General features: G+C 45.9%; 10 protein-coding genes across 10 annotated transcripts; 3 read left to right on the top strand and 7 right to left on the bottom strand.

Moving 5' to 3' along the window:
- Window positions 1–493: 493 nt before the first annotated feature.
- On the top strand, window positions 494–1,554 carry V8C40DRAFT_283448 (alpha/beta fold hydrolase; the record flags this gene model as incomplete). The annotated part of the gene is made up of 2 exons (XM_083221950.1): window positions 494–679; window positions 736–1,554. 2 exons carry the CDS (start codon window positions 494–496, stop codon window positions 1,552–1,554), a joined length of 1,005 nt encoding a protein of 334 aa, XP_083068251.1.
- Window positions 1,555–1,690: 136 nt separating this feature from the next.
- V8C40DRAFT_256900 (alpha/beta fold hydrolase) lies at window positions 1,691–3,263 on the bottom strand. Its single transcript, XM_083218370.1, has one exon. It carries the CDS (start codon window positions 3,137–3,139, stop codon window positions 2,306–2,308), a length of 834 nt encoding a protein of 277 aa, XP_083068250.1. The 5' UTR covers window positions 3,140–3,263; the 3' UTR covers window positions 1,691–2,305.
- Window positions 3,264–3,666: 403 nt separating this feature from the next.
- V8C40DRAFT_277780 (questin oxidase family protein) lies at window positions 3,667–5,333 on the bottom strand (the record flags this gene model as incomplete). Its single annotated transcript, XM_083220993.1, has 5 exons — window positions 3,667–3,851; window positions 3,916–4,323; window positions 4,374–4,721; window positions 4,780–5,082; window positions 5,174–5,333. The coding sequence occupies 5 exons, from the start codon at window positions 5,331–5,333 to the stop codon at window positions 3,667–3,669; spliced, it is 1,404 nt and encodes a 467-aa protein (XP_083068249.1).
- Window positions 5,334–6,124: 791 nt separating this feature from the next.
- On the bottom strand, window positions 6,125–6,577 carry V8C40DRAFT_270436 (nuclear transport factor 2 family protein; the record flags this gene model as incomplete). Its single annotated transcript, XM_083220186.1, has 1 exon — window positions 6,125–6,577. The coding sequence occupies one exon, from the start codon at window positions 6,575–6,577 to the stop codon at window positions 6,125–6,127; it is 453 nt and encodes a 150-aa protein (XP_083068248.1).
- Window positions 6,578–7,154: 577 nt separating this feature from the next.
- Window positions 7,155–8,019, top strand: V8C40DRAFT_256899 (esterase/lipase). Its single transcript, XM_083218369.1, has 2 exons — window positions 7,155–7,275; window positions 7,330–8,019. The coding sequence occupies exons 1-2, from the start codon at window positions 7,188–7,190 to the stop codon at window positions 8,001–8,003; spliced, it is 762 nt and encodes a 253-aa protein (XP_083068247.1). The 5' UTR covers window positions 7,155–7,187; the 3' UTR covers window positions 8,004–8,019.
- Window positions 8,020–8,087: 68 nt separating this feature from the next.
- Window positions 8,088–8,890, bottom strand: V8C40DRAFT_256898 (uncharacterized protein). The gene is made up of 2 exons (XM_083218368.1): window positions 8,775–8,890; window positions 8,088–8,712 (listed from the first exon to the last, which is right to left on the bottom strand). The coding sequence occupies exons 1-2, from the start codon at window positions 8,869–8,871 to the stop codon at window positions 8,294–8,296; spliced, it is 516 nt and encodes a 171-aa protein (XP_083068246.1). The 5' UTR covers window positions 8,872–8,890; the 3' UTR covers window positions 8,088–8,293.
- Window positions 8,891–9,122: 232 nt separating this feature from the next.
- Window positions 9,123–11,935, top strand: V8C40DRAFT_283446 (C2H2-type zinc finger protein). Its single transcript, XM_083221949.1, has 8 exons — window positions 9,123–9,365; window positions 9,418–10,123; window positions 10,203–10,345; window positions 10,409–10,509; window positions 10,576–10,817; window positions 10,875–11,479; window positions 11,537–11,704; window positions 11,762–11,935. Exons 1-8 carry the CDS (start codon window positions 9,272–9,274, stop codon window positions 11,818–11,820), a joined length of 2,118 nt encoding a protein of 705 aa, XP_083068245.1. The 5' UTR covers window positions 9,123–9,271; the 3' UTR covers window positions 11,821–11,935.
- A 369-nt stretch (window positions 11,936–12,304) lies between these two features.
- Window positions 12,305–13,329, bottom strand: V8C40DRAFT_283442 (isocitrate lyase/PEP mutase family protein). Its single transcript, XM_083221948.1, has one exon. It carries the CDS (start codon window positions 13,116–13,118, stop codon window positions 12,354–12,356), a length of 765 nt encoding a protein of 254 aa, XP_083068244.1. The 5' UTR covers window positions 13,119–13,329; the 3' UTR covers window positions 12,305–12,353.
- A 520-nt stretch (window positions 13,330–13,849) lies between these two features.
- V8C40DRAFT_283439 (NAD(P)-dependent alcohol dehydrogenase) lies at window positions 13,850–14,848 on the bottom strand (the record flags this gene model as incomplete). The annotated part of the gene is made up of 1 exon (XM_083221947.1): window positions 13,850–14,848. The coding sequence occupies one exon, from the start codon at window positions 14,846–14,848 to the stop codon at window positions 13,850–13,852; it is 999 nt and encodes a 332-aa protein (XP_083068243.1).
- A 737-nt stretch (window positions 14,849–15,585) lies between these two features.
- V8C40DRAFT_256895 (major facilitator superfamily domain-containing protein) lies at window positions 15,586–17,604 on the bottom strand. The gene has a single exon (XM_083218367.1). It carries the CDS (start codon window positions 17,512–17,514, stop codon window positions 15,826–15,828), a length of 1,689 nt encoding a protein of 562 aa, XP_083068242.1. The 5' UTR covers window positions 17,515–17,604; the 3' UTR covers window positions 15,586–15,825.
- Between the last annotated feature and the right edge of the window lie 244 nt (window positions 17,605–17,848).

Genomic DNA, 17,848 nt, shown 5'->3' with positions numbered 1-17,848 from the left:
GGGCAGGGCCGTCCTCGTCTATACATGTAGTGAGATTCTCCACGCAAGCCTTTATCAACACTGCGGATCTCATTGCTAAACCTCAACAGCTAGCTATTACTTCGTCGGGCGTTTGTCCGGGCGTTATGGAAACGATAGTTGTAAATTTGTAATATATGCTATGGAGTCGTAATCAGCGGTTTCTTGATAATCCCAACAGCTACTAGTAAGCCTAACCTGAATTGCTTAGACATTCCAGAGCCAACTGTATAGGTAATTACAAACATTGCTTGCTTACAATGATATTATGTAAATGGGATAGAATGAGATAATATCATTCAAACATCTTTAGCAATGTTGAATATTGCAAATTTTCTGATCTCCGTAAATATATAAGCTGTTTCATCTCTGGATATTGAGATTGGTTACCGTCATCAAACATACAGTCTTAAAAACAACACATACAAATATTTTCCAACGCCGTTATCTCCGAACCAATCAAATATTTTACACTATGCTCATTAACAACACTGCTTCTCTGGCAGTTGCTCTGTTTACTGGTGTGGCAACTGCTGCTTCAGTTCCGGCCTGGGAGGATTGGGCGCATGGCCGAGTCCAGCTCAAGAATGTTAGCATGCATTTCCGTTATGCTGGTAGTGGCCCTCCATTACTTCTCGTACACGGCAATCCTCAACACAGTGTAAGTTTCAGCATATGAAAGCTCCCTTGCTCAATCGCTAATAGTTTGTCTTCAAGATCACCTGGCGTCTCTTAGGTCCTGCCATGGCAGAACACTATACCGTCATTGCTCCTGACAATCGTGGGATGGGAGATAGCAGTCTTGCTCCAAATGCTGATTACACTGCGGCTTCTATGGCTTCAGATCTTGAGGGATTGCTGTCCTTCCTCAACATCAATAAGACATTTGTCTTCTCATACGACAAGGGAGTTGGCGCAGCTGTAGCACTGGCTGCGAAGAAGCCTTCTCTGGTTCAAGCGTTAGCTGTCTCAGAGTACGCACTGCCAGGTTTCGGCTATGAGAGCTTGTGGACTCCTCAGTATGACTGGGATGCGTATGGTAACTGGGAATTGGCTTGGTGGAGTGTGCCTGAGGCTGCTGAACGCTTTATTCAAGGGCGTGTGCGTGAGGTTATTGGATGGTTCTTTTATCATACCTCATATTCAGGCGCATCCTCAATCCCGTTGTCCGCTGTGGATGAAGTCGTCGATAGCATCAACAAACCAGGCTTCCTTAGGAGTATGCTGGGTCCCTTCGCTGCCTCTACTATGGGAGCTGATGCTGCATTCTTTAATTCTACCATACGTCAGCATCCTTTGCCAATGCCGTTCCTAGGATTGGGTGGTGAGGCAGGCACTGCAGCGATACTGCATGAGCTGTGGCCACCAGTCGGAATCAACGTGGAGGTAGACATTGTGCCTAAGGCTGGACACTTCTCAGCCGATGAAAATCTAGCTTGGGTTGCGCAACGCATCAACAAGTTTTACAATCCACACAAAAAAGGAACCTCAACAGTGGACCTGTCATGGCTGACAGACAAAGTCACTCTAGTATAAACACTGCTTCAGCTCTCAGACATTGATATCCACTAGGAGGCTCAATTTCTGAATTGGCTGAAGTTTCTACATTCTGAAAGAGACAGTTGCTCACGTGAATGGAGAGTCTATCAGCGGGACTGAAACTTTGAAGGAGCCTTAGATATATCGATCGTTGGGATCAGTACCTCTATGTTCTCTTCTAATGGTTTTATTAGTATCCTTCATCTATAGATTTACAAGTGACTTCATAGTCACCAATATTAATACATACATAATAGTGTTCATAACTCCAGTCCATTCTAAAGTTGTCTTCCGCCTCTCCCAGTCAGGGTAGCATCAACAAAATACTCCTCTTATAGTTCAATGTTAATTAGACCATGGACGAAAAAGATCCTTCAGCTATATATATATACGTGAGTGTGTTTCTGAACCTCAATAAACTTTGAAGAAAGATTATGTACATTGAGTTCAGAGACCGTGTAAGCGAAGGTTGAGTATATTTGAAGATACTATTATTCCTTTATGCGAGATAAACGCTGCTTCAAGTAATCAATTCTTAACATTCTCCCTTTAGAAGTGCCAATAGAAGCCCCTGCTCCTCACAGGACCTTATGTTATCTCTATGCAGAGATAAGGAACTGAACAAGCCAAATAAGTGCGTTGGCAATGCCCATCAACTTTATAATGATTCCTCAAGATTATAATCTTAGGCTTGAACCGACTCATCTACATGCGATTGTTGTAAGGGACTTGATAAGGGCGATTGTTCTCATCTGTCCGTACGACCTCTCCATTCATCGACTCGGGTTATCCAATCACGAACAAGAGCTTCGAAAACACCAGTCTCATCGAGCGGAAGCCCATGAGTACCACGATCTAGAACAGCAAACGTTGATCGCGGGTAGAGCTCCAGCAACCGAAGGCTGTCTCGATAACCCACAACGGTGTCTTGTCTACCGCATACAATAAGTGTGGGAGCAAAGAACTTTGCACCTTCATTGTCCAACGAAAAGGATAACTGATATCGATTTGGATCTGTTCGGATTGGATCCAAGACTTTAATGTCTGATGTCTTTTCTGCTGGAACCCAGACATTCTCAAATTTTGCCTTTAAACTTGCAACATAGGCAGGCGTTTGGATGAGAACGTCTCCAAGAAGTGATTTATCTTTGGATGACATGGTCGCCATGAGTTGCTCATTTGCAACCAAAGGTGTGAAAGCATCGAGATCGCGCTTGCTGTCATCTGGCTCAATAAGTGGTACGCGTAGCAGCAACCCATCGACTTGCTCAGTATATTTGTGAGCTATCGCGCGCGCGAGGTAGCCGCCGCATGATGAGCCGATGACCAAAAATCTTGACTTTCCAAGTCGAGAGTCAATAAATTGCACCAGACGAAGGTAAACTTCGTCCTGATCTTTGACATTATTCGCAGGTGTTTTGCCCATTCCTGGGAGGTCCACGTATATGCGGCGAAAGCCTGGCGTTTTGCTGAAAATTGGCTCAAAGTCGAGCTCCTCGACGTTTCCCTGCATCTGCCATCCATGAATGATCAAAACAGGAAGTCCTTCGCCGACTTCATTTGCATATAGAATAGAATCCATTTTGCTGCCAACTGGTGATTTTGTGAATATACGAAAAGCAATAATTAGATAGAGGAGTTTAGTTGGGGGAGGGGTCGCGAAGTATATGTAGTTTGTTTTAGCACAATCACGGCATTGAAGGATTGAAGTTGGGCCATACTAAAGTAACGTTATAGAATCCACCCCATAAACGAACCAATAATACGGATGACCGATTTGGAATCTCATGTTTTACCAGAGTAAAACAGCCGCATTGATCACGTGTCGTTTTCCTGAGCCTAAGCCGATAAATAGCGTTTGGTACCAACTTATAGACTTTGCTATTCTTCTGCATTTGGAGGCACATAGAATAGCAATGGTGCATACCTAGACAGCAAAGATATCGGCTTTCGCCCATTTTATATATATAGAGAGAATGAGAGAACATGTCGGATATTCAAGAGCATATTTGAGTAGATAGAAATTGAAAGACTAGAATTCCCAGCTGTTGCCTTAATGTCGCCGCCGCTTATGCTGTCTTCGCGCTCCAAACCTCCGGTGATTCACACCTACAGGTGTAACTCCCGCCTGTCCGGCACATGGTGCCAACCCTGTTCGAAGCCAACATATCTAGGCCACCGAGCGATCACAAGTTGCACTTCGGGCTCCGTGATTCGAGGGTAAAGGGACACCTTGCGAACCTCATGAACCTCGTGATCAGCAGACTTGTCGAAATTCTCCACACTGTCAATGACTACAATTGCATGGTTAGTCCCAAGTTCACTCTGGGCTATGAAATAGGGACAGGATGGACTTACTCATATGGGCAATGGTCAAGAAGTCTTCTTGATCAGTGAGCTTGAAGCTCAAGTTCTTACCGCATTGCTCCGTCATCTGCGCAACGGTTGCAATTCCACGCACAAACTTTGACGTATGGCCGTCATCTTCATACTCACAGGCACGTTGGAACACACCAACCCACCCAGACGGACGAAGTGGCTTGTAGAACTTGAGCTCTTCTGGATGAGGCTCTGGGGCACCGCATTCAGCGTACAGCAGCAGATTGGCTCGACCAAGCCACTCGATGAGGCGAGCTTTTGACTCGGGCCTGATCCAGTCGGTCTTTAAATAAATGGGGAGGAATGTAGCAGTGGTTACAGTGTGCATGAGCATGAAGTCGAAACGGATCTGCTTATTTGATCTCTGAGCCATAGTAGTATAGTACGCTTCATGATAATCAGTTGCTGTGAAAAAAGTCGAAAAGGGGTGATCGTACCGCATGCATTGAACAGCTCAACAGCCTTGATCTCTACCTCATCGACTGAAACCTTCCACTGGCTGATGATCTTGAACAATTCGTCACCGGCTTCACCAATCAAACCGTCGTTGATCTTGTCGATATAATCATAATGCATTGCACTGCGGATCTTCGCGTTTACACGTATTTGCTCGAATATCTCCACCTGTGAGGCACTTGCAGTAGAGGGTGCAACTCTTTCAGTCGGAACAAGGAAATCATGGAGTTCAGGGAGATGGACGGCAGTTGAGGCTAGTGCCTCAGCGACCAAGAACGGTTGCATGTATTCGAGGGCATAACCAAGGTGGATGATGCAGTGCAGATAGCCTAAGGGTCACGTCAGCCTCCCTCGCGGTAACATTGCAAGATCCTACACAAGACTTACCACCAAAAAATCTGTCGAACATGTCGGCAGCTCGCTCATCATCGCCAAAGATGAATGTGTTGACCGTCGTTGGAATTCCATGGGTCTCAATTTCTTTACGGAAAAAGAGGAAGTAGTCATTGAAGTACTTAGAATCTCCGAGACACTTCTTAAACTCCACCGGGTCAACCAATTTCTGTGCGTGCCCTGAATCGGCGTAGTGAGAAGGCAGTTGGTAGACAGCGTTAAGGTCGAAGGCTTTTTCCATCTGCAGTGGAGTGGCCCCAAGAGCATATATGCACAGGAGGTGGTGAAGAATATGGTCTAGAACTTAATCAGCTTGCCTTGAGCTGGTAATTAGAGACGCTAGCCATCATGCAATGGATCTGGTGGGTTTATTGCTATGAAAGCGTACTGTGAAGACCAAATTGGTGATAGCTCAGGTGATACTTGTCATGATTCGAGATCAGAAGCTGCGCAAGTTTGTCTGCGCTCTCCTGGGTTAGATTGGAAACGTGGAAGGGGCCATTCTCAGGGAGCTTGGTGGGAATAACGAGTTGCCGTGTGCTTGCCATATTGACAGACAAAAAGTGTTGCTGTTGAGTTGCTGATGAGGCAGACACGTCAATCAACATTGACAATCAACAATGGCATATATACACAACTTGAAGCCATTCCCGGAGAGCGAGCAACTAGGGAAATATCCCTTTCTGTCATAGCTTGCATATTACCCTAGATGTAGGGTCCAATTTTGGATGCAAGGGTAATCAATGTACCAACAACACTCCCTTCCCCAGACTACCCCATAAACCATGCCACATTCGGTTGGGTTTGGGGTAGATGTATGGGGTAGGGTTCTCGCTCTCGACATCAAATGACCTGAGTGTGCTGTCCAGTCGTGGACATAATACTAGGCTGCTGGAAATCTCGACAGATTACTACTGGAAATACTAGCATTGAGTTATGATGTCACGACTCAATCAAAGGATATATACCTGGGCATAAAGTATAGGTAATTTTAATTGGTAATAAATAAGCATGACTAGTTAAAAAAGAGTATCGTATTACAGAGACCATATTCATAATTAAAATGGTCAGTAAGATTCTCCTAGCTGCTTGAAAATCGAGTTTACTCAATGTAAGCCTTTTAATTCCTTTTGCTAGCATATCCTATCTTATACGCTCGTCGTGAGTTATTGTTACCCAAAGAAATATGGTAGCTGAGACATATATTGGCAAACCGGATTGTAAGAACCGGCTGTCAAATAAAAACTCATTGCACTAAACTACATGTATCTGCTCATTCTTCGGTCCGCACGGAAAGCCTACAAAGTATCTGTGATGATCGCGCCTTCTGATTGAAGGATCACTCTTCGGAAGTCTCAGCGATCCATTCGAACAGCTTCTTAGTAAGAAAGGTATCAAGATAGAAACGAGCGTGGGCGATTTTCCCGTCTCTGATTTCGAAAAGGTAGTGATACGTGTTGTTGTAGTGATGACCGTTGATATGCATATCCGAGGTACACTCGAGGGCAAGGCGGTCCTCTTGGGCGGTGATGCCTCGCAACTGGAGGTTGATGGCTCGGTTCTGAACCGATGCGCCAAGGAACTCACCAAACTGTTCCTTGGTACGTGTTCCGCCAAGCTCGGGGAAAATGTCAGAGCGAGCCATATTGGTAAACGTCGCGTCATCGTGGAATAGCTCCAGCAGAGGCTTCACGTCTCCGCCCTTAGGGATGTTCCATCTTTTGCACACTTCGTAGGCGAGCGTCCTGTTGTGCTCGACACCAGTTCTCTTCGAGTCTGTTCCCCAGACCATGATGGTGAAGCTAAGGTGAAGAAGCTGGAACTGGTAGTGAGTTCAAAGATCTAACGATGAAAAAATACCAGCAGGTGGCGGTTTACTAGCTGAATTGGATGGTTCCTTTCAACTCGTGTATTTATATCCCTTTATTCTGGTATTCTATTTGCTAATGCTGACCCGTCAGGATCGGAGACAAACTGCCGAGGGATGCCATGCACTCGCAAGCCTCCACACCGGAGTTTGAGCGTGACTGTATATCGCGATGCCCAGACTGGCTGTCAAGTACCAGAGTTTGCCAAGAGGTCCGTTGTCAATCAACCCCAGCGTTACCCCAACGTTACCCCAACACTTCAGACGGGCGGAACCGGAATCATAGCCGTGATTGCATGTAAATAGGATCCATGTGCCAATGCTAAGGAAGACGACTCATCTTAGATGCCTAATGATATGAATGATGTACGTACTCATCTTAGATGCCTAATGGTATGAATGATATACGTACTCATCTTAGAAGCCTAATAGTATGAATGATATACGTATATAAGATAGTTAACTGCCATCTTGCCAACCTACTCGGTCTGAACCAATACATCATACATACATACGAATATCATATTCTCTCGCAATGGCCTCGAATCCTCCAGGAAGATGCTGCGTTACCGGTGCGAGACAGGAAGGCTCACCCCGCGGTGAGATTAAAAGGTTTAATGACGGTGCGACGACGTATTCTTTCTTCGAGTCAAGTTTACATCACTGACCTATCTTAGTCGAGGTCTACATAACGTATCCTAAGGACAAGAGTACCGAGAACGCCATATTGTTCCTGACAGATGTCATGGGTCACCGATTTATCAACGCCCAGCTGATTGCTGATGGATTTGCGGAAAATGGATACTTTGTCTATATGCCAGATCTTTTCCATGGTGATCCCGTTTCGTTAAACCCACCCGAGAATTTTGACATCATGAGCTGGCTTAACGGACCGCCAGGCCACCTTCCGGACCGCGTCGACCCCGTTGTGCAGGCATCTATCAACGAAATGCGCAAGACACTGGGCTGCAAGAAGATTGGGGGAGTCGGCTATTGTTTCGGCGCCAAGTATGTGGTCCGCAATCTTGGCTATTTGAGTGGCTCTGGTGACGGTCTTGATGCTGGCTATGTCGCTCATCCCTCGTTTGTCGAACGCGATGAGCTCCAGGCAATCAAGAAACCTCTGGCAATCTCCGCTGCAGAAACAGATACAATCTTCCCCACCTCGAAGCGCCATGAGAGTGAGGAGATTTTAATCGGAACAAAGGTTCCTTATCAGATCAGCTTATTTAGCGGCGTTGAGCATGGATTTGCAGTCCGTCTAAGCGAGGAAACACCGGTAGGAAACTTTGCTAAGGAGCAGGCTTTTGTTCAAGCTATCACTTGGTTCAATATGTATCTTAAAGAGTGAATAGTCATCAATGGGTTAATTTTCTATAATATTTATTAAAGCTGATCCTTTGATCGTTTTTATGACTTTTAAGCTGGAATGTATAGCACTACCAAAATAAGTTTTATATAGACCTGAGTTATCTTCCACAAAGTCTGGACCCCATGTAAAAGGCCCAGCCTCAAAGGTTACTCGGCTTGAATCTGTAATATTCAACGTAGTACAGATCTCGGTTCGGAGATCAGTGAATGTTGCATCATTTTGTGCGGATACAGGCTGCACGAAGTAAAGCACCTCCCAGCCCTCTCGATTTACTGCAGCCGATCCTCATCGGATGGCAGACGCCGTCTCCACTGTGCCCTGTTTCCAGCCGCCGTGGTATCGGTTGGGAAGCATCTACTATCGAATTTGTCTCGCTCTGCAACAAATGCGGTACGGGGAAAACAAAAGCCGAACTCTGCCCTGACCAGAGGCAAAATGTGCAACTTAAACTTGGCTCCATCGAAAAGACAGGTCTCACCGGGGTTGTCACATTTGTTGATGGTCTGGAACCATACTGAACCATTATCATGTACTAGCGTTGGCAAAGTCTGCTGAAGCTGCTGATAGAGGAGGTCTCTATTTTCACACCAGTGTGTTGCTTCAATGGCAAAGCGATCATCTTGGCCATGAATCTCACAATTGGCAAGTGTATGTGGATGTACAGAAAGCCTCTGTTTGATAGACAAGCCTACAACCGTTCCCTAGTATTAGCACTAAATTATGTTCCCCTGGTGCTTTGTTCCTACTTGCCATTCATCAATCGGACTTCGATTCCAATTTCCACCGCGACTTCACTACAGGCTGCCATATTCCGGAGAAAGGGAAGTGAGAAGGTCACTGGTAACATCGATGTCGTAAGAAACACCGGCCAAGAGGGACGAGGACCTCGGATGGAGCGGACGGACTTGTGCTTGATGTAACCCCGGGAATAGATTTGATCAACTTCTCCATCTTGGGGTTGAGTGGGGGTGATCCGACGAATGAGACCTCCCGGTACGTAAATGTTGCATGTTGCACCGACTTCGGCTTTCTTCGCTACCCCAAAACTTCGTTTATTAAGTGGAAAACCCCAGCCTGTGTCTTCAGCTTGGGGATCCTGTCTTTGCCTCAAAGTCAAAGCGGGTCTTATGTGACAATCGTCTTTTGTTAGCCTGACCCCAATTTCCGGCAACATCCCCAAGATCTCATCCTATCTCATTAGTCAGATTCGCAACTGCATCCAGACCTACCCCATTCTATTTCATGTCATGATGGGTTCCAATGGCGCCAGGCGTCATCGCTGCTTGGTTTGTGAGCGACACTTCAAGCGTACTGAACACTTGACACGCCATCTACGACGCCGTGAGTCGTTTGAGTTGACTCAGCTACTCCATGCTGACTTAGTCTCGTCTAGATACACATGAAAAGCCTTACCAATGTCAGGAATGCTTGCAGTGCTTTGCCAGGAAGGAGCTTTACCAACGTCACCAGCAAAGGTTCCATGGCGCCAGCCAAGGCTATATTCCACCGCCCCGGGTGATTGCTACACTGAGTTGTCCACCGTCCCAGACTGCAGCTCCAGCTTCACCAAGCGGTAATTCATCCCATATGCCGGGTTCGACGGCCCCCGTCTGCAATAGCAACGCTGGGATAACTGTCGAAGTTGCCGTACCACAAGGTGCACTCCCTTCCGCGCCCTTGCAAACCCTTGACCGCCATCAAGCAGAGTCTACGAGAGCTTGGTCTGAGACCCCCAACGAGGGTTCCAACGCAAACATAGCTGAGTCAAGACGCAACTCATTGGATCCAGTTTCCTCACAATCCAGTGATTCGCCGCAGGATGGCCACGAGCTCTCCAACTCCTACTCTACGATTCCAAGCACAGTCACCACTACAGACAACCCTGACCCCATTGCCTCAACAGTGCTTTATACTCCTACTGTAGATTCCTGCCCAATAATACAATCCGCAAGTGCTATTGATCGACGTTTGACACAAGATAGCGCACATTATCTACCGGCCATCGCGTGTCTACTCACATCTCCCTCTTCTCAAGACGTGACTAGTATTCAACACTTGCGAGAGATAGTAATAAGAGCGATCAACTCCAGCCCGTCATGGTAATGCAATAGAAAGTTGGCTATCATCTCATCGATAGCCAAACATGTCTGTCACACCAATGCTAACTCGACCTTGTAGTGCCTCACTCGATTCGCCTGAGGAATATTTTAATGTTCCTGACTGTATAACCCTAGACAGATACCAGCAAACCTTTTTTGCCCTGACAAATAGGAACTTACCGTTTGTGCATGCAAGCATTCCAATCATTGACCGTGCTCCAGGTAAGCCAACACAAGGGGTTGCCTTGCCTCCGACATCTATTAGCTGACTGCCGTCTCTTCCAGCCGTCATTCTTAGCATTCTTGCTGATGGAGCAATGCACTGTGTCAATGATCAAATCGGCCATCGTCTATTTGAGGCGTCTCGTCGCCTTGTGTCGGACTATGTAGGAATTCTGTCGCTCATCCCTTCAACAACTGCTGCCAGACACTGATTACCGCGTTTGCGTTAGTTGGATTCAAATGGATCGGGCCCAGTACCCCACTGGGTTATAGATACTCTCTTAATCAACTGTATCTACGGCCTATCCAGCGGACCGAAAGCCACATTAAATGCCACCCAAGGCAGTCTCTCGAGAGTTCTATGGCTCGCCAGCCAGGTTGAGCCACCTGAAATACGGACCGCTGCCCTGGGGCAAAACTTTACTGTTGAAGATGAGTGGAAGAATTTCGTCGTTGAGGAGTCGCTGAAGAGGTACACCGCCCTTTCCCTTAATCTTAAAGGACACCCTTTGATAATCTTTGTTTAAAGATCTCTACTTTGTCTTCTCACATTCCTTGGATTATGGTCAGCCATACACGGGCTGCTGGTTAAGATACCTGAAGGCATATTCGCCAACCTGGATTTACCATGCACCGAATCTCTATGGCTCGCAACCTCGGCAGAACAATGGAAATCGCTTTCATATACTGTACCGCGTAAATTATCATATCACAGCGCAATCCATGAGCTCCTTTGCGACAAGCCCTTTCCGAGTCCAGACTTAGCTTCCGTCTGCCTCGTGGTTGGTCTCATCCTTTGGTCTAATGAATCGCAAGAGAGCCTCCCTTTCTACTCCTACATGCAAGGTGATTTTCGTCTTGCCGTATGCCATTGGAAGCGCAATGTCGAATGCCAACTACCTGAGGAAAGATCCATCAACCTATTTGCTCTTCCCATCACTTCATACCTGCGTGTTGAGCTGCAGGTAGATCTCCGCGCAATGATGAGCTCGTTTCTGCATCATGATTTCGTCCAGCTTCGCCAAAAACTGGGCTATGGGAGGCTTCGCGAAGCTTGCGAGGATGCTCTTCATGGTCTTGTTCCTTGGGCACCGAGTTACAAGAACCAAATATCCATGGTCTTTATTCCACTATGTGGGTTGACCTCGTCTGGCCGGAAATTCACTCGCAGATCGCTGACTCGAAAAATAGCTGTTATTGTTCTGGAAACTATGATTCTGCTCCTTGAAAGGTCGGAAGTTCGCCCTTCAGACGATGTATTATTTGAAAAGATTAGGGCCTCATTCCGTTTGTCGGCATATGACATGCAAGTCCATCTTGTGTGGGACAGATTGAAAAGGGTGCTTGCTCATAGCCCAGGTTTGCAACTATCCTATACATCCAACTACGTCTCCATTCGGGTATTAATTTGTCTAGTTACATTTGTCCTGTCGGAAGCATTGAGCGAATATGAACAAGCAAATGGCCTTTCCTAGATGCTCGCATATTAGCGGCATCCGTGGCGATGATGGGTCAACAACGAATGACTAACTTGCCTGCAGTGAACCTTCTGTAGAGACTTTTATCTCACTTTTAGTCGCTTGGCTCATGGCGCTGACAAACAGACACTAAATATTAATTTATAGTGATGCAGAAGAGGCAGGTCAAGTGGTTCTGAAAGCTTCGCGAAACTTGTAAAGGAGGTTTCCGCTTTCCTCGTTGCTCCATGTGAAGGAATGTCGAAAACATAAAGAACAAGCTTTCAGCAGCCTCCAGTTTCACACGATATCAAGATGAACTGAATTTGCTAGGTACCGCTGTACATTTAATGTCCTCCGTGAAAGAAAGATGTGGGCGGATTCGTACTTGCAAGCTACTAGCGTGATAATGGATGTCAACTGGACAGATCCAGAGGTAGGTAGACATAAACAAATGAACCAATATTTTCGTTTCATGCTGTTTCTCATTGTAAAAGATTATGTACAGTGGAATAAAAAACGACATGGATTTTAGTGGCGAGTAGCTATACTCAAATTGCCAAGATTGCCTCAGCGTCTTTTTGCAGTTTAGCCATAGCACCAATCTGCAAAGTCGGTCCAATGCTGATTCTTGCAACTCCAATGGCGGCCAATTCTTTTGTGGTTAATCCACCAGAGAGGTTCAACAAGACGTTCAGTCTTCCATCAAACTCCTTGACAAGTCGAACGACTTCATCGCGCGAAACACCACGGCCTGCACCCCACACAAACACAGTGGTGGCGCCGGCAGCAAGATATGCATGGCCTCTTTCGATTACTTCTTCAAGGTTTCCGCCGTGAACTAGAGTGTCGCATCGCGCATTAACAACGAAATCAGGTACTCCAAAAGCGTTGGCTGTGTTGAGCACTCTCTTAACTCGATCTGCTGCCTCAGAGATGCTGTAGAATTTCTTTGCGCTTCCGTTGTAGTCCTCAAGATTGATACCGACAACACCGGCCTTGAGAAGTTCTGTTACGCCGCTCTCAAGTTCATCACCGTATCCATCTTGGAAGTCAACTGACAAAGGCTTTCCGAATTCCTTAATGGCTGAAGCAATGTTTCTAGCTGCCGTCACATTAACGGCCCGCGTCAATGTGTCATCCTTGAGACCTGCGGCTTCTGCAACTGCATAGCTAGCAGTAGCAAGGGCTTTTGCGCTAGGCAAAGCTACAGCCCGTGCAGATACGGCATCGTAGATGTTTGCAAAGATGAGGGGAGTTCCAGAGGTGTGTAGAGCCTTAAAGCTCTTAGCGAGGGCGTTCTGAACAGCTGCCATGACCGGATATTGCTTGATCGAAGGGTTTGTGGTGGCTTTGAAACAACGTGAAAATACGGAATTCAAGGAATGAAAATAACACTCCAATTATTGGTAGCTACGGGAACTTGTAATATATAAATAATGACCAGCAGCCAAGTTTCAGTCATACTATGCGCTTAATCATTTTCACGTCTTTATAATCATTGCATTTGTCAAAGTTCCAATTGCGTCGATATTTGCGGAACAACAACGCAGTCCAACATTCTTTGTGTTGTGATGCCTGGCTGCTATCCCAAAGAGGTAAAATAATGCCATTTTCACTAGCCCGATATGACGGCCTCAGTATCATGGATGACACACAGCAGTCTCAAGCCACTAAAAGCATGCCGCCCTTCACACAAAGGCTAATAAGATCCGCGCTTTTCCGTGAATGCCGGGCTAAGACGCTGTACATTTGACTCATCATAGTGGGACAAACAGATCAAGCACCTGAATTATAGGCTATAGCATAATATTTTGGTAATCCACTGGCATGATAACGTGAATTTTGCAATGAAAGAGACGTTGAATTGGGCAATATGTTTATATACCCACAGAGGGGACAGTGTCCCCAATAGCGGGCAATCCAATGACATGTGCCATGAACCAAATGAAGCAATTATATCATTAAAATGGTACTTTATTGATCAAAGCAATATTTAGCAATAAAAAAGAATATATACCAATTAAGTCTCCATAACCGTCGTCCATTATTGAGCAACCAACACTCCGCGATATCTCATCTTTCCATCGATTAGTGTTTTGATGGAATCTTCAATGCCAGCCTTGTTCAATGGGAAAAGCATTGTTACCGGTCGGACGTCGTTCCTTGAAGCGAATTCCAACATCTTCTTCAATTCCCCTCTAGAGGAAATGACAGTACCCTGAATTCGGTAGCCGAATCCAAGCAACGGATATTGAGGTATAGAAAAGTTGCCAAAGTGAATAGTCAGAGGAATGATCATCGCTTGAGGCTTGAGAAGAGGAAGATAAGCGTCCCACTCCATATCAACCGATGCTGTGACGAGAAGTGCATCCAATTTTGCAGCGCCGATGTTGATGGCGTCTTTGCCGTTCGTAACCGCAAAAATGTTGGCACCCAAGCTCAAAGCTTCATCCTTCTTAGCTTCGCTGGTCGATAGAACTACAACGTTCATTCCCATCTTCGAGGCGAATTGAATAGCCAGGTGACCCAATCCACCAACACCAATAACTCCGACTGTAGCTGTAGATGAGAGGCCATATTTATGCAGCGCGTTCCAAACGGTTGCACCACCGCACATGAGTGGAGCGGCATCGTTGTCGGTAATATTGTCTGGGATTTTGAACAGGAAAGCCTCCCTCCATACAATTGCCTCAGCAAAACTGCCTTGATCCAAGTTCGCAACGCCGTAAATTTCTCGGTCAGGGCAATATTCGTCATTGCCGCTCAAGCATTGCTCACACAGGCCACAAGAATTTGCCTGATATCCCCATCCGACTCGGTCGCCTAGTTTAAGAGTCTTTACATCTGGACCAATTTGTTGAACAACACCAGCCCCTTCATGTCCAAGGACCATATCAGCAGCTTTGTAGTGTAAATCTGTTCCGCATAGACCAGATGATGTAATTTTGACCAATACTTGATCGCCAGTCAATTCGGGCTTGGTTGTGTTCGCCTCTTGAATTCCGTCTGAGGCTGAGCCCTTGTAAACTTTGAACGAGGGCATGTTCAATAGGTTTCGCCGGACGTAGAAAAAGATGCCGTTTAGATGAGATACATAAGAAGAATAAATATCCTAGGAGTTTCAGGATAGTTCAAGGGAAGCTGACTGTTGAATAATGTCTTTTCTTGTCCAAATAGTTGTGTTCCGTTACGGTAGTATTATTTATATATTCAAGACAATATTGTCACTGCTACTTCTGTTGGAGATGATCCCAAATGGGGATTGCCCAGAATGGAATATTCCCAAGCGGGCTTAGCAAATCAACGCCTCGTATGAACATTAGTGCCTGATGAATTATTCAGCTCCGTCAACTAATAAGAAGAGCAAGCTTCCACCAGTGTTTCAGCTCACCACACATTATTAACTGTTGTAGATTGCTTATGTGCGTCATTGATGCCACTCTAGAAGTAATATCTCTAGTCTAACAATGGTGCTATGTCATCCAGCCATGCGAGACAGACGCCCGGTTCCAGTGTAGTAGAAGCTGAAAGACTTTTCCCCATCTCTCTGGCCGCCGTCAAAGAGGCAGGCTGGAGGTCACTATTAGTGGACGCCATCACACACTGACGGCCCTCCTGGACCTCTTTTCGAGGTTATTCTAACAGCCTCCGAGTGAGAGTGGCCCTACCCACATGAAACTACAAGTGAGACATGTAAATAGCTACCAAGGCAACTCTCATTTGTCTGTAATAAGTTTTTATTTTGTTTATCACAGCAAATATTTCATAGAGTTATATAGTGAAACGTTGCTCATAGGCCAACCTTTGAAGCGAATTGAACAATTATCCCAGATATACCTCTCAATATCTATTGAAACGATATATGTAGTGCCAGTTTTCGCCTTCTCGATGTAGTAAGCCAACTGGATAAGACAATCCACTATTCACTGTATACAATATCGGACAAAGAGTGAGCTCAAATCACAGTACAACTTTTTTATCCCTCTAAGAACGCCAAATCTGTCCTTATCCTGTAACCAATTATGCTCCAACGACTACAATTTCTCCAAAGAGACGCTCTCGTTTCATGATTAGTGCTGCAAGTAGTATGACGCCACCTCCCACTGGTAGCAAGATCAGGGCCTTCTGAATGGCCTGTGTGATTGCATTAACAGCCTGATCACGCAGCTCGCCGCTGAGCTGCTGAAACAATGTGCTCTGCGCACCGGACACCGCGTCAACTATTTCTTTATGCGAAAAGCTCGTGCCGTCCAGGACTTTTTCCAGATTTCTAACGGCCACTGATTGAAATATTTGGCCGGCAATAACGAGAGAGATAAGATTTGAACCGATTTGTGAAAAGTTTTGCAGACTAATAGCGTCTCCAATATCCTTCGGGTCCACAACAAGGGATGCAACGGCATAGCCAATCTGAAGAGTGAGACCGGTACCGACAGCATTAATCACCGACAGGCCATAAATGACAGATATAGAAGTCGATGGCTTCAGGTAAGCAACCATGAATGAGCCACCAATCGTCAAGAAGACTCCCGAAATAACATATATGGGCATATATCGTTTCACCTTATTTAGTAGACGGCCGGCTGCGAGGTTGAATGTCACCGTGATGATGACATATGGTAATAGGCGGACGGCAGCTTCCAAGGCTGTATCGTTGTGAACAAATTGGAAGTATATAGGGAAGAAATAAAGAAAAACAAACATTGTCGCGCTATTAGCCGACATGGCCACATATAGCAACAAGTGAGTGCGAGTGAAGAGTAGCTTTATCGGGAAAGAACGCGTCTCCAGGGTTGTGAATATGCAGAAACGTTGTTGTAGAGCGTAGCCAATTACTAAAACACCAAACACAACAAACATAGCGATTGTTCTTCCATCGTTCCATGGCCATTGTCCGCCAGCCATTGTTAGTGCCAGTGCAAATGTCGCCCACACAGCTGCTCCGAGGATGAAACCGACGAAATCAAGACGTAAAAGTCTGGTTCGGATCGAGACACCTTTGACTGGATGCAATGGTGGTAATAGGAAAAGATAGATAGGTGTTAAAGCACCACCTATAACTAGGTTGATGTAGAAGGCCCACCGCCATGTCGCGGATGACACCGAAAAGGCACCACCGACGACTGGACCAAGGACTGCTCCAATACCCCAACAGAATCCAATCAGGGTAATGTAAGTCCCACGTTCTTGAGGAGTTGTCAAAGATGAAAAATAGTTGAGGCAGCCAAGATAGATACCGGTTCCGCCCATGCCAGCAATAACTCGACCGATAATCATGGCGTTCATATTTGGAGCCGCACCGCAGAGAACAGAACCAACTTCGAAGATGATCACCGTGACAATGAACGTCCACTTTAGATTGAAGTTGTTAAAGGCAGCCGTGAGCGGTACGATAACTGCAACGGATCCAAGTGGAAAGCCGGCCCCGATCCAAGCGAGTTGTTCTATGTGGCCGAGTGCTTCAACCACGGACCCCTGAACATCCGCTGCAATTGTTGTATCAAGACCATAGAGGAAGCAGGTGATGTATAGCGAGACGCACACAAGGATCCAACGGAAGCCTTTGATCGGGCGAACATCTCCCTCAGTTGTTTCTGATATCTCCGCAACGTCTGCTACTTTGTTTTCGTCTCGGCTCGATATCTTCTCGATCGGAATTGTCATTGGCTCGACAATTGTAGAATCACTAACTGATTCTGTAGTTGACATGGTGGCGGATATAAGAAATAGGAAGCAAAGAGCCTAGTCTGGAGTTGAGATACCAGATGATGAGGACGCTGAGCTAGGAATTTAGGGTTGCTACTATGCTACTATACTACAGAAGATCTTTTATCAGTAGATCTGATAGATGTGCCTGTCAAGATTTGGTGGGCACTGAATTAGTAATTATCATTGCATCCTATTGATTTGAAATCCAGGAGGATTAGGTTGCTAGCACTATCTGGTATGCCGCCTGTCAACATTTTTTACCGTTGCCAGGGGCCAGTCCTAGCGCCGGTAGATGATTGAGCGATTTGCATCCCAAAACTGATTAAGCAACAGA

Source organism: Trichoderma camerunense, assembly GCF_050948025.1.
Source record: "Trichoderma camerunense strain CBS 138272 chromosome Unknown V8C40scaffold_23, whole genome shotgun sequence".
Taxonomy (NCBI): domain Eukaryota; kingdom Fungi; phylum Ascomycota; class Sordariomycetes; order Hypocreales; family Hypocreaceae; genus Trichoderma; species Trichoderma camerunense.
Note: the sequence above shows the minus strand (reverse complement) of the source record. Positions and strands in the feature narration are given on the sequence as shown.